This window comes from Salvelinus sp. IW2-2015, linkage group LG25, assembly GCF_002910315.2.
Source record: "Salvelinus sp. IW2-2015 linkage group LG25, ASM291031v2, whole genome shotgun sequence".
Classification (NCBI taxonomy): domain Eukaryota; kingdom Metazoa; phylum Chordata; class Actinopteri; order Salmoniformes; family Salmonidae; genus Salvelinus; species Salvelinus sp. IW2-2015.
This window is the reverse complement of record NC_036865.1, coordinates 16,287,321-16,299,852: the sequence shown is the minus strand read 5'-3', so window position 1 is coordinate 16,299,852 and position 12,532 is coordinate 16,287,321. Positions and strand designations below refer to the sequence as shown.

Genomic DNA, 12,532 nt, shown 5'->3' with positions numbered 1-12,532 from the left:
CCTATTAGGTGTAGTAACGTACACTGTCGTAATACATCACTGCTTAGTAACAGCATAGTAACTAATATAAACAGATGTAGATCCCAGATACTACAGTTTGGAACCACCAAGGCTCTTCCTAGAGCTGGCCTCCTGGGCAAACTGAGCAATCGGGGGAGAAGGGCCTTGGTCAGGGAGTTTACCAAGAACCTGATGGTCACGCTCACAGAACTCTAAAGTTTGTCTGTGGAGATGGGAGCACCTTCCAGAAATACAACCATCTCTGCAGCACTCCTCCAATCAGGCCTATATGGTAGAGTGGCCAGACGGAAGCCATTCCTCAGTAAAAGTCACATGACAGCCCGCTTGGAGTTTGCCTAAAGACTCTCAGACCATGAGAAACAAGATTCTCTGGTCTGATGAAACCAAGATTGAACTCTTTGGCCTGGCCTGAACGCCAAGTGTCACATCTGGAGGAAACCTGGCACCATCCCTAAGGTGAAGCATGTTGATGGGAGCATCATGCAGTGGGGATGTTTTTCAGTGGCAGGGACTGGAAGACTAGTCAGGATCGAGGAAAAGATGAACAGAGCAAAGTACAGAGAGATCCTTGATGAAAACATGCTCCAGAGCGCTCAGGTCCTCAGACTGGGGTAAACTCCCCAAATACAGGTGTGCCAAGCTTGTAGTGTCATACCCAAGAAGAATCTATGCTGTAATTGCCGCCAAAGGTGCTTCAACAAACTACTGAGTAAAGGGTCTGAATACTTATGTAAATGCAATATTTCCATTATAAAAAAATATAAAAAATAGCAAAAAAACTAAAATTACGATTTTGCTTTGTCATTATGAGGTATTGTGTGTATAGAATGATGAGGAAAATAGAATAAGGCTGTAATGTAACAACATTTGGAAAAAGTCAAGGGGTCTGAATAACCGTATAATCTAAAAGGGAGTGGAGTGGAGTGGAGTCGAGGACCACTTTATGTGTACAGTAGCCCCGTTTACACTTGGTGCTACCATGCGTCCTTAGTCCTGATCTTGTCCACATTCTGATTGTGCCTCAATTCATCGGGGCATGGACTCTACAAGGTGTCAAAAGCATTCCACAGGGATGTTGGCCCATTTTGACTCCAATGCTTCCCACAGTTGTGTCAAGTTGGCTGGAAGTCCCTTGGGTGGTGGACCAATCTTGATACAAATGGTAAGCTGTTGAGTTTGAAAAACCCAGCAGCGTTGCAGTTCTTGACACACTCTTGACATACTCTTTTGTCTTGCCCATTTATCCTCTGATCGGCACACATACACAATCCATATCTCAAAAAATCTGTAATTAATTACCTGTTTCTTCCCCTTCATCTATACTGATTGAAGTGTATATTTAACAAGTTACATCAATAAGATATTCATGTAATGTTCACCTGGATTCACTTGGTCAGTCTGTCATGGAAAGAGCAGGTGTTCTTAATGTTTTGTTCACTCAGTGTAAGTGTAAACAGACAAGATAAGGACAAGATCAGGACGCATTTAGCTCCAGGTATAAACAGGTTTTCAGATACAAACAATGCACCTCCTGTGTTATTACCTGATGATGGTCTCAGTGAGCTCATACTCCGTAAAGTAGAATCCATTCCACCCACCAAATTGGGGAGGCGTATGCATGTAGAAAGGTCTCAGGATGTTGAGTGTGCTTGAATGTCAGTATTTGAAGAGGTGTATGTGTGTGTGTTTTGTGTGTGTGTGTGTGTGTTTGTGGGTCTTAATGAAGGGTATGCACTCCACTCATCAATATGCTGTCATTTGTTTACTGGAGCATACCTTTTAATTCCAGCTAACATACTTTGAAAGGTTCACTGACATCTGCCCATCAATCAAGTTTATACGATATTTGTTTATATAACATTTTCTTACAGAGTTCCAAAGCCAGTAAACATACACTATATATACTGTTCAAAAGTTGGTGGATTCGGCTATTTCAGCCACCCCTGTTGCTGACAGGTGTATAAAATCGAGCACACAGCCATGCAATCTCCATAGACAAACATTGGCAGTGGAATGGCCTTACTGTGACTCAGTGACTCAGAAATGTCTAGGAGCAACAACAGCTCAGCTGCGAAGTGGTAGGCCACACAAGCTCACAGAACGGGACCGCCGAGTGCTGTAGCGCGTAGCGTGTAAAAATCATCTGTCTTCAGTTGTAACACTCACTACCGACTTCCAAACTGCCTCTGGAAGCAAAGTCAGCACAACAAGTGTTCGTCGGGAGCTTCATGAAATAGGCTTCCATGGCCGAGCAGCCGCACACAAGCCTAAGTTCACCATGCACAATGCCAAGTGTCGGCTGAAGTGGTGTAAAGCTCGCTGCCATTGGACTCTGGAGCAGTGGAAACGGGTTCTCTGGAGTGATGAGTCACGCTTCACCATCTGGCAGTCCGACAGATGAATCTGGGTTTGGCGTTGCCAATAGAACACTACAATTCCCCCATGCACAAAGCGAGGTCCATACAGAAATGGTTTGTTGAGATCGGTGTGGAAGAATTTGACTGGCCTGCACAGAGCTCTGACATCAACCCCATCGAACACACTTGGGATGAATTGGAACGCCAACTGCAAGCCAGGCCTAATCGCCCAACATCAGTGCCTGACATCACTAATGCTCTTGTGGCTGAATTGAAGCATATCCCCGCGGCAATGTTCCAACATCTAGTGGAGAGTCTTCCCAGAAGAGTGGAGGCTGTTATATCAGCAAAGGGAGGACCATCTCCATGTTAATGCCCATGAGATGTTTGCAATGAGATGTTTGACAAGCAGGTGTCCACATACTTTTTCATGTAGTGTATTTAGACATTTTAATTTCTAATGGTGATATTGATGTTGAACACGTCAAACAGAATAGTATATCAAGCTAAGTAATGATTGGTGTTAAAAATCAAGGAAATAAAACAAATGAACCTTGAAAACAGACATCCACTTTCTATAGTTCATCCATATTACTGACCTCGACCTGTAGCTTATTGATTTTTCTCACCCACCCCAAACAGTGATTATGGCTTTGAGAGGCAGAGTGATGGAGGATGCACTGCTGCCTTCTGGTTTGTTCCATCCTCCGTGTCCAGAGACTGCACCACCGGGGACAGCTTCCTAAACACTACAGGGTATGGTAAATCCTTCTCCATTTAAAGTAATTCAGTGAAGTAGACAGAGTATTTCCTTGTTTTATTTCTTCATATGTATTTAAGGTGGAGTACTGGTTGTCTAGTTATTTATGTCTGTATGTGTGTATGTTGTAGATACCGTAAGGCTCTGTCCAATAACTGCACTGTGGGAACCCTTGGGAAGTACCGCCTTAGGAGACAGAGGTGTCCCCACCGGGCCCCCAGAGGTCTGCAGCTGGTCACCAGTGAGGGAACACTCACAGCCACCCAGGAGGACAGCGTGACCTTCCTGGTGTTTCTGGAGGAGGTAATGGTCTGGCATATTTCTTAGAGATCTTATCAAACTACTGAAAGCTACACTCATAGAAGAAAGGTTCCAAGAGGCTTCTTCAGCTGTCCCAATAGGAGAACCCTTTTTGGTTCCAGAAATGGTTCTTCAAAGGTTCTCCTATGGGAACAGCCAAAGAACCCTTTTAGGTTCTATACTGAACAAAAATATAAACGCAACATGCAACAATGTCAAAAATGTTACTGAGTTACAGTTCATATGTGGTAGTCAGTCTATTGAAATAAATTCATTAGGCCCTAATCTATGGATTTCACATGACTGGGAATACAGATATGCATCTGTTGGTCACAGATACCGTAACAAAAAAAGGTAGGGGTGTGGATCAGAAAAAAAGTCAGTGTCTGGTGTGACCACCATTTACTTCATGCAGCGCAAAACGTCTCCTTCGCATAGAGTTGATCAGGTTGTTGTTTGTGGCCTGTTGAATGTTCTCCCACTCCTCTTCAATGGCTGTGCAAGGTTGCTGGATATTGGCGAGAACTGGTAAACACTGTCGTACATGTCGATCCAGAGCATCCCAAACATGCTCAATGGGTGACATGTCTTGCGAGTAGGCAGGCCATGGAAGAACTGGGACACTTTCTGCTTCCAGGAATTGTGTACAGATGCTTGCGACATGGGACTGTGCATTATCATGCTGAAACATGAGGTGATGGCGGCGGATGAATGGCACGACAACGGGCCTCAGGATCTCCTGACGGTATCTCTGTGCATTCAAATTGCCATCGATAAAATGTGATTGTGTTCGTTGTCCGTAGTTTATGCCTGCCCGTACCATAACCCCACATGGGGCACTGTGTTCACAACTTTGACAACAGCAAACTGCACGTCCACATGACACCACGGTCTGCGGTAGTGAGGCCGGTGGAACGTACTGCCAAATTCTCTACAACGACGTTGGAGGTGGCTTATAGTAGAGCAATGTACATTCAATTCTCTGGCAACAGCTCTGGTGGACATTCCTGCTGTCAGCGTGCCAATTGCATGCTCGCTCAAAACTTGAAACATCTGTGTCATTGTATTGTGTGACAAAACTGCACATTTTAGAGTGGCCTTTTAATGTCCCCAGCACAAGGTGCACCTGTGTAATGATCATGCTGTTTAATCAGCTTCTTGATATGCCATACCTGTCAGGTGGATGGATTATCTTGGTAAAGGACATATGCTCACTAACAGGGTTGGAAACAAATTTGCATTTGCACAAAATACATTTACGTTCACATTGATCTACACTCATTCGTCGACCAATGGATTGAGATGAGCAGCAGTTCATCATGTTTCACATTTTGTTGGTTCATAGGCCTTATCTAAGAGCCTTGATGTTTGTTGTGTAACACTTGTAGCCATTGTCATACAACAGTTATTACATACTGTACAGATGTAGGATCTTAATATGATCTGCCTGTTGCAGGAGAACTTTCCTGCAATGCAGGACATTTAAACTTGTAATGCATTTGAGGTTTAAAAAGGCTTCTGAAGTTTGTAATTTCCACCTTGATATTTCAAACTCGATTTTCCCAAAAATGGCCATTAATTATGATCCAACTAATAATTCAAATTTCTTGTTCCTGCATGAATATTTTCCTGCTGTAGCAATCTGGCTGAAATGAAGATCCTACATCTGTATAACAATGTATTGCTACAGGTAGAATATGTGTAGGGTATAGAAATCAATATACTGTAAATAGTGCATTTAAATTATTATGTTAAACATGCACACTGTATCTTGCCATAAACATGCGTTTCCATTGGTAGGGTGATGGCTCCACAACAAGTATAACAGTGGACTTTGGAGATGGGACGGCCATATCCTACGCTAACATCAGCTCCATAGAAGATGGGGTCAAACATACCTACAGTAAAGTCGGCATTTACCAAGTGGCTGCCATGGCACTCAACAGCCTGGGCTCTGAGAGAGTCTTACTATACCTACATGTTACCTGTAAGTGAAACAAAAATGAATGACGGATAGAATTACTTTGCTGTAGAGTTACAGTACAGGTGCTCTTTGCAGCATTTCTACCTGAAAATAACTTTCTGTAAATGATGTGTCTGCAGTAGGAAAATACTACAATTCCATGAAAGAAAACACATTTTTTGTTGTTGTTTGGTGTTGTAGGTACACTTGAGCAAGTGCAGCTTTCAGCTCCCTCTGTGGTTGTTAGGAATAAAGCAGTGAATCTGTCAACAGTCCTAAAGCCAAGTTACGTTGGAACAGTCACCTACTACTGGTGGTTCAACAACCACACCGAGGTCAGTCAATCAACATTTCCACTATATCTTCAAACTTTTTAGATTTACAGAACTTTACTCGCCTCATTTACAATATGAATTGTAATATTGTGTGTTGTATGGACAAACCTACCTATTGTGACACAGATTGAGGTGTGATACAAAAAAACGTACATAGTCAAACATGCTACAGGCATCATTGATAATATCATCTATACACATATAAAGACTATACCCCCCCCAAAAAATGACACAAATAAAATGCGCTTGTCTTTTCCTCCTACCACTGACTTTGCTGATAACTACTTTATTGTAGGAAAATGTACTTGCTACCATTGTGGTTGTCTCACCTAGCTAGCTTAAGATGAATGCACAAATTCTAAGTCGCTCCGGATAAACATGTCTGCTGAATGACTAAAATGGAAATGTATTAAATATGTATGCATTCCATTTCTATGTCTGTAAGCCTGTCGTGACTTTAGTGGGAGGAATGTCCTTCACCTTCTACAAGGAGGGAACTCATACTGTCACCGTGCAAGTGTCAGTAGGCAACACCGTCCTTCAAGACAAAATAACTGTTGCAGTCTATGGTGAGGTCTTTGAAATGACTCTTCTCTGTATTACTGAGGTGTTATAGCTGGGTTTCTAACAACCAGGTGGTAAATGATCTGTGATATAAAATATTGATTATGATGTTCATCCACTTGATCATTATAATAATATAGATGTTTAATGTTTAATTAAGCAATAAGGCACGAGGGGGCTGTTCTTACACACGACGCAACGCAGAGTGCCTGGTTACAGCCCTTAGCTGTGGTATATTGGCCATATATCACAAACCCCCGAGGTGGCTTATTGCTATTATAAACTGGTTACCAATGTAATTAGAGCAGTAAAAATGTATGTTTTGTCTTACCCTTGGTATACGATCTGATATACCACAGCTGTCAGCCAATCAGCATTCAGAGCTCAAACCACCCAGTTTATAATCATTTATAATCTCTTATGATCTATTAACAGTTTCTTTCTTATTATCTAGTATCCATTAGCAATTAACATGTCTTGTATTTTCCTGTAGAATATTTCCGGTCACACGTTTTAGCATTCTCCTCTAATCTGGACGCCTTCAATCCTGCTGTGGCTGAATGGAGACAGGACATCAGTAGAGTGGTCAAGGACTCCATGGTCCAAGTGAGTCCTTCTTTAAATATTCTACAGTGCTACTACTGCACTTTTTACCAGTGAATTACTGGGATTACAGTGACTAATTGGTGATCTCTAATGATTCATTCATAAGTAATTTTAACAGCATTGCGAACAATTTGGTAGCAAATGGTACACTCTTAGACAAATCTAGAACCTTAAAGGGTTTTTTGGCTGTCCCCATAGGAGAACCCTTTGAAGAACCCTTTTTATGTTGCAGGTAGAACCCTTTTGGGTTCCATGTAGAACCATTTCTGCTGAGGGTTCTATATGGAACTGAAAAGGATTCTACTCTGAACCAAAAATGTTTCATGTTTCATTACTAGCAGTATACCATTTCTAAGTGCCACAAATCAGGTTATTTCCCTATAAGTATTTGGCCTATTGTAAATAACAGGTAGAGTACACCATATAAGGAAAAGTGCTTCCAGTCAGTCCCCTTCGTCTCTCTCAGGATGTCAAGAAGCGCATTGGGTTACATAACGGACACTGAGCTATATATACCCCTCACAGTGGGAAACATTCACGTTGACCTTCTGTCTTGTCAGATATTCCCACGTTTTATACCAGGAAAGTGACAGGGGACCTCTGGTTACAGCGCAAATGCACTTAAAAGGCCTGCCCTTTACCAAAGACTGTCAAATGGAACTTGCATGTTTGGGCTGATTTGTGCATTATATCTTGACAGTGACTGGTACTTAGTCAAATGAGATCTAAAGCAGAAAACTGGGTGGATGTAGCCTTTTCCATGCTTAATTACAGTGCAATGCTATACAGTATAACACAACCTTATGTAAATAAAGAAGAAACTGAGATCCCAGAATTGTATTTATTTTTCATTACTTTTTAATTGAAGGTCACAGGGATCAATGGAGAGCAGCTTCTGGTGTCAGTGCTCCCAGGGTTGCCAACAGCAGCAGAGTTGTTTATCATCCCAGAGAAAAGGTCAGCAGAGGGGACGATGAATAGAAAAGGGACACATTTAGAGCAGGTAATGTGTCACCCGGCTTCATAGTCAAACACATCCACATTTTGAGTTTTTAATGAATTATTTTTGATTATTATTGTTATTCTCATTTACATAGTTCCATTACTTGAATCATGCCAAAGTTAGGCCAACCTCAACATTCAATACAAGCAAGTAATATCAGCATCACTAGCAGCACAATGTAGAAACACATTTCCTCTTGATTATATTATTCATATCATGGTGGCGTCATGATTTGCTCATAATGAGTTTTTCTCTCTTTGCTGCTTTAATCACACGTGCATGTGGAGCCTACTGTTATTTTATTAGAAATATAAGCTCAACAAAATGACTTTTCAGGACACATTTCCACCACTAGAGGGCAATGTCTTCACATCAAAATAATAGAACCTCAGCCTTGAAAACCTGCATTCATCTCAATACAGCATTGTAATCTGCATCACAATTTATTTCACATAACTCAATTCTAACCATGAGAAGTGGATAGTTCTAATACACACTATACTTTACCATTCACTCCAATATCGAAGGGTTTGTTTCGAATAGAACCACATTGAATAGAATGACTAAGATGTTGGCACTGCGCTCTAATTGTTTAACAGCTCTATAATTCTTGGCATTCTATAGAACTGATAAAACACACCACGTTTTCATCCGCATTTCAGCAGCTCAAGCTTATAGTAAAATGGATATCCATTTCAGTCCGTCATCAGACACTCTTATTCTGCATCATCTGTTACAATCCCAGATCCACGTATTTGCATAGGACATATTTGCATATGTTGCAACAAGTAAACACAATTCCAGTGGATCAGTTAGCCTTGAACTGAGTTAATAGGTATTTAACAATGATGCATCATGTAGTAGGACACATGTAGTGTGGAGACTAGTGGTGGGGCACCCTGAGTTGGGAATTAGGTGGATGTATTTATCTACAGCCTGTCTGATTACCTGGCAAGACCTTACAGACAATGGGGTAATAAATCTTAGTTCACTGTTGCACGTATTCTTGTGTCGTGAGTGGCATGGCGTGTGTGCGCATGTTTGTGTGTCCATGCGTGTGTGCATGAGTGCTTGCGTGATGTCTGGTGCAGCTTATTAAAATGTGTAATAGATTTACTGACCCTGATATGCCACTAGAATAAAAAGTAATTATTCATACAGAGTAGAGTAGTCTAATTTTAACCAATGGGAAGAGTTTAGAAAGAACGAGATGGAATACGTGAGCCATGGCTAAGGACTCAAATGGGCTTTGGGAAGGCTTTCTGGTCTCTTGTTAAATGACTGCTTCATCTAGGTGTGAAAAGCAGGGGAAATCATAGAGTATTGGAAAGAAAAGGAGGAGAAGGTTACTTAAGGCAATGTATTTTATAGTGGCCTACCATATTATTAATCAGAAAAAACATCCAAAGCAAAAAAAGTATTGGAAAAGCGACATACTGTTGTACAGTATACATTTTTCAAATGTCACTCACTCTTGCCTCATAAGGCAATTTTTCCTGATAAGATTTCAATTGCTATGATTGGTCTGTCAGCCTTTCGACAGGAATTGAATTACAGTAGGCCTTTCCATGTCATATCAGCACGTGCCCAACTTTAAAACAAAGCAGTATTTACTATTCATGACTGAAGTTTAAATATTGATGAGTGTGAAATGGTGCTGGTAACCAGAGCTGTGTTTTATTCCTCCACAGCTTTCTCAGGTCCTGCTAAGTGCCCTGAACCAAGACCTCATCCAGTTTACTCTGCGGCCCGGGGTTCAGGTTAACGTTTACCCCACACGACCGTCTCCAGGTCAGCCAGTCTGCTGCTGTGTTCACAGTATAGTCTGATGTCTGGTCATAGGGCAGTTACAGATATAAGGTCCTACCTACAGTACTACTATGTAATTAGAATTAAGAGTTATGGATGTTGGCCATTTTGGAATGATGCTATCATATAGTAGAATATTCAGTAGGTATTCATATTTGTTGAAACAGTCTCAACACCCCCAAGACAACACACGCACACACACACACACACACACACACACACACACACACACACACACACACACACACACACACACACACACACATATACTTGAGAGGTTGTTAGCACAGGGTCAGCCAAAGAGCAATACACCTGAGCAAATCTTTAAGTTAAAGGGATACTTCAGGATTTTGGCAATGAGGCCCATTATCTACTTCACCAGAGTCAGATGAACTCTCTGTGCTAGCACGCTAGTAGATATAAAAATGGCATCCAAGAGTTCATCTGACTCTGGGGAAGTAGATAAAAGACCTCATTGCCAAAATCCTGAAGTATCCCTTTCATATGATGCTCCAAAGGTTTTGTATAATTTCAGCCAGTAGTTTTGAAAGTAGTGCTCACGAGCCAAAACGTGTCCCTGAAAATTGTACACAATTGTATAGTACGTCATCCATTTCGTATATGTTACAAATTGCACACACAAAAAAAAAATATTTATTTATTTTTCGCAATTTGTATGACATTTTACAAATTCTAATTCTTATGATATGTTACGAATTCTAATTCATACGATATGTTACGAATTTTTGAGAGCTTAACATCCTGGACTGCATCTTTAAGTGCTTTGCTCAAGGCCAAAACAGCAGGATATTGCACCTGGGATTTGAACCAGCAACCCAGAGAAGTCTACTGCCACAATATCTTCATGAGAATGATATAAGAAAGACATAACTCATGTTGTTTTTGATTGTTAAGGTCAAATTCAGTTACACTATGGTGGTGAAAATGTAAAAAACTTGGACCAGATATCACCCCTGGTGAAAAGCCTCACATCACCTGGGAGTTTGATGCCAGAAGTAAAAGACTGAACCCTGTATGTCTCTCTTTGTCTGATGTCTATATCCTTTTCTCTCCTTTATTCTTTTCAAAGCTCCTCTCGTGGACACCAGTGAGAGTGGGCACAATGGTGCTGCAGTCATTATGCTAGTGTCTGTAGTATTTGTGGGTTTGGCAGTTTTCGTTATCTACAAGTTCAAAAGGTAAGGTATCCCGGACTTCATTTTAATGAAGCTGATTCAAATGAGAGTGATATTGTCAATTCAGGCCATTCTCACACACCAATCCTTAAGCAAATTCATCTGTACATCTTACTCCTCAAATCCAATAGCTAAAACGAGCCAAAATATAATTAACTATCTTTAGAGTAATCCTAACAATTGAACTTCTTCGAAGCCACTCTTCTCTTTCCTATCCTCTTGAATATTCCTGGGAATTACAGTTTAATCAATTCTCTAAGTTCTGAATGGGTGTCAGTATTCTGCAGTTTATCAATATTAATCTATCTGACAATGTGAAAGTTGACCTTTCTGAAATGCTAAATAGAGCCAGTCAGGGTGAGGCATTCAACAGAATGGCAGCAATGGTTGAAAAGTTAAGACCTGAGACAACATACAATGCCATATGAAATGGATAGTATCCTCTGCTTCCATTACATTGCAAAAGAGCACACTCTCCCACAAGTTAAAGGTGCATTATGCAGAAATCGCACCACTATTTCCTAAAATTCGAATAGCTCGCCTAATTTCAGTTTGTGACAAAACAAGAAGTCATTGGGTAGAGAGAGAATCATTGTGCCATCTAAACCGCTGTAAAAGATGCAAAAACAAAACGTAAGAACGGGAGGCATAGAAATAGCGCACATAGAACAGATCTACAGCTTCTTAGACTTGCTTTCATTGACAATGACAGATCTATAACTCACTATGTAACTATGTGAATTTGGTCGGGTCACCCAAAAAGTTCAATATTGCAGCTATAAAATGATGTTAAGTGTGTGAATCTGTCACTTTTCAAGACATAATGAGGGTAGTACATAGTTTAACATTTATCACCAGAATGAAAAGGGACTGTAACTACCCCATGAAACCCAGAATTATCAGACAATTTTACAGGGAGTGTTACTCCATTTTCCCTCATTGGTGGTAAATACAGTATATTTTATGAGATATATTACAGAAGGGATTAAGTAGATAACGATGTATTTACTATTCCTTTGCTGTTCCTCTTAACTCTTTTGTACAATGTATATTTCCTATAGGAAGATCCCTGGCATCAACATATACACAGAGGAGAGGTCAGAGAAACAACAGGAAGTGATCCCTACGGTGGCGTCCATAGCTGTCCCAAATCCTGAGGGAGACATGGTGACCTCTTTGGAGCACTTGGACACAGGGCCAGATGCACGTGGCATAGGTAAGGTATCCTTCATAAAGGGCAATTACTGATAAGTAATCAAGAATAACTCATGCCAAGGGATAGTGCGACATTTTGGCAATCAAGTCCTTTTTTTCTACTTACCCAGAGTCAGCTGAACTCATAGATACCATTGTTATATCTCTGCTTAGAGTTTGAAGTCAGTTGAAGGTCGTTTCTGGAGCCATTGCTAACAGCTAACATGATACCAGAAACTACCTTCAACTTCCTTCAAACTGCACGCAGAGACATACCAATGGTATCCATGAGTTCATCTGACTCTGGGGAAGTAGAAACAAGGCCAACATTAATTGCCAACATGTTGCACTATCCTTTTATTGCTTGGCTTATTTAAAAAAAAAAAAAAAGGTTTCACAGGTAGATCAAATCAATGAATTGAAA

At 40.8% G+C, this 12,532-nt stretch overlaps 1 protein-coding gene across 1 annotated transcript in view; it reads left to right on the top strand.

The window, feature by feature from the left end:
- The window catches only part of LOC111951581 (VPS10 domain-containing receptor SorCS1-like), a 61,561-nt gene that overhangs the window by 44,229 nt on the left and 4,800 nt on the right, over positions 1-12,532 (top strand). The window contains exons 17-26 of the mRNA XM_023969744.2: positions 3,021-3,134; positions 3,270-3,441; positions 5,239-5,425; positions 5,603-5,736; positions 6,182-6,305; positions 6,794-6,906; positions 7,775-7,909; positions 9,601-9,700; positions 10,809-10,917; positions 11,976-12,130. Of these exons, the coding sequence (XP_023825512.1) occupies positions 3,021-3,134; positions 3,270-3,441; positions 5,239-5,425; positions 5,603-5,736; positions 6,182-6,305; positions 6,794-6,906; positions 7,775-7,909; positions 9,601-9,700; positions 10,809-10,917; positions 11,976-12,130 (1,343 nt within the window). The remainder of the gene's footprint in view (positions 1-3,020; positions 3,135-3,269; positions 3,442-5,238; positions 5,426-5,602; positions 5,737-6,181; positions 6,306-6,793; positions 6,907-7,774; positions 7,910-9,600; positions 9,701-10,808; positions 10,918-11,975; positions 12,131-12,532) is intronic.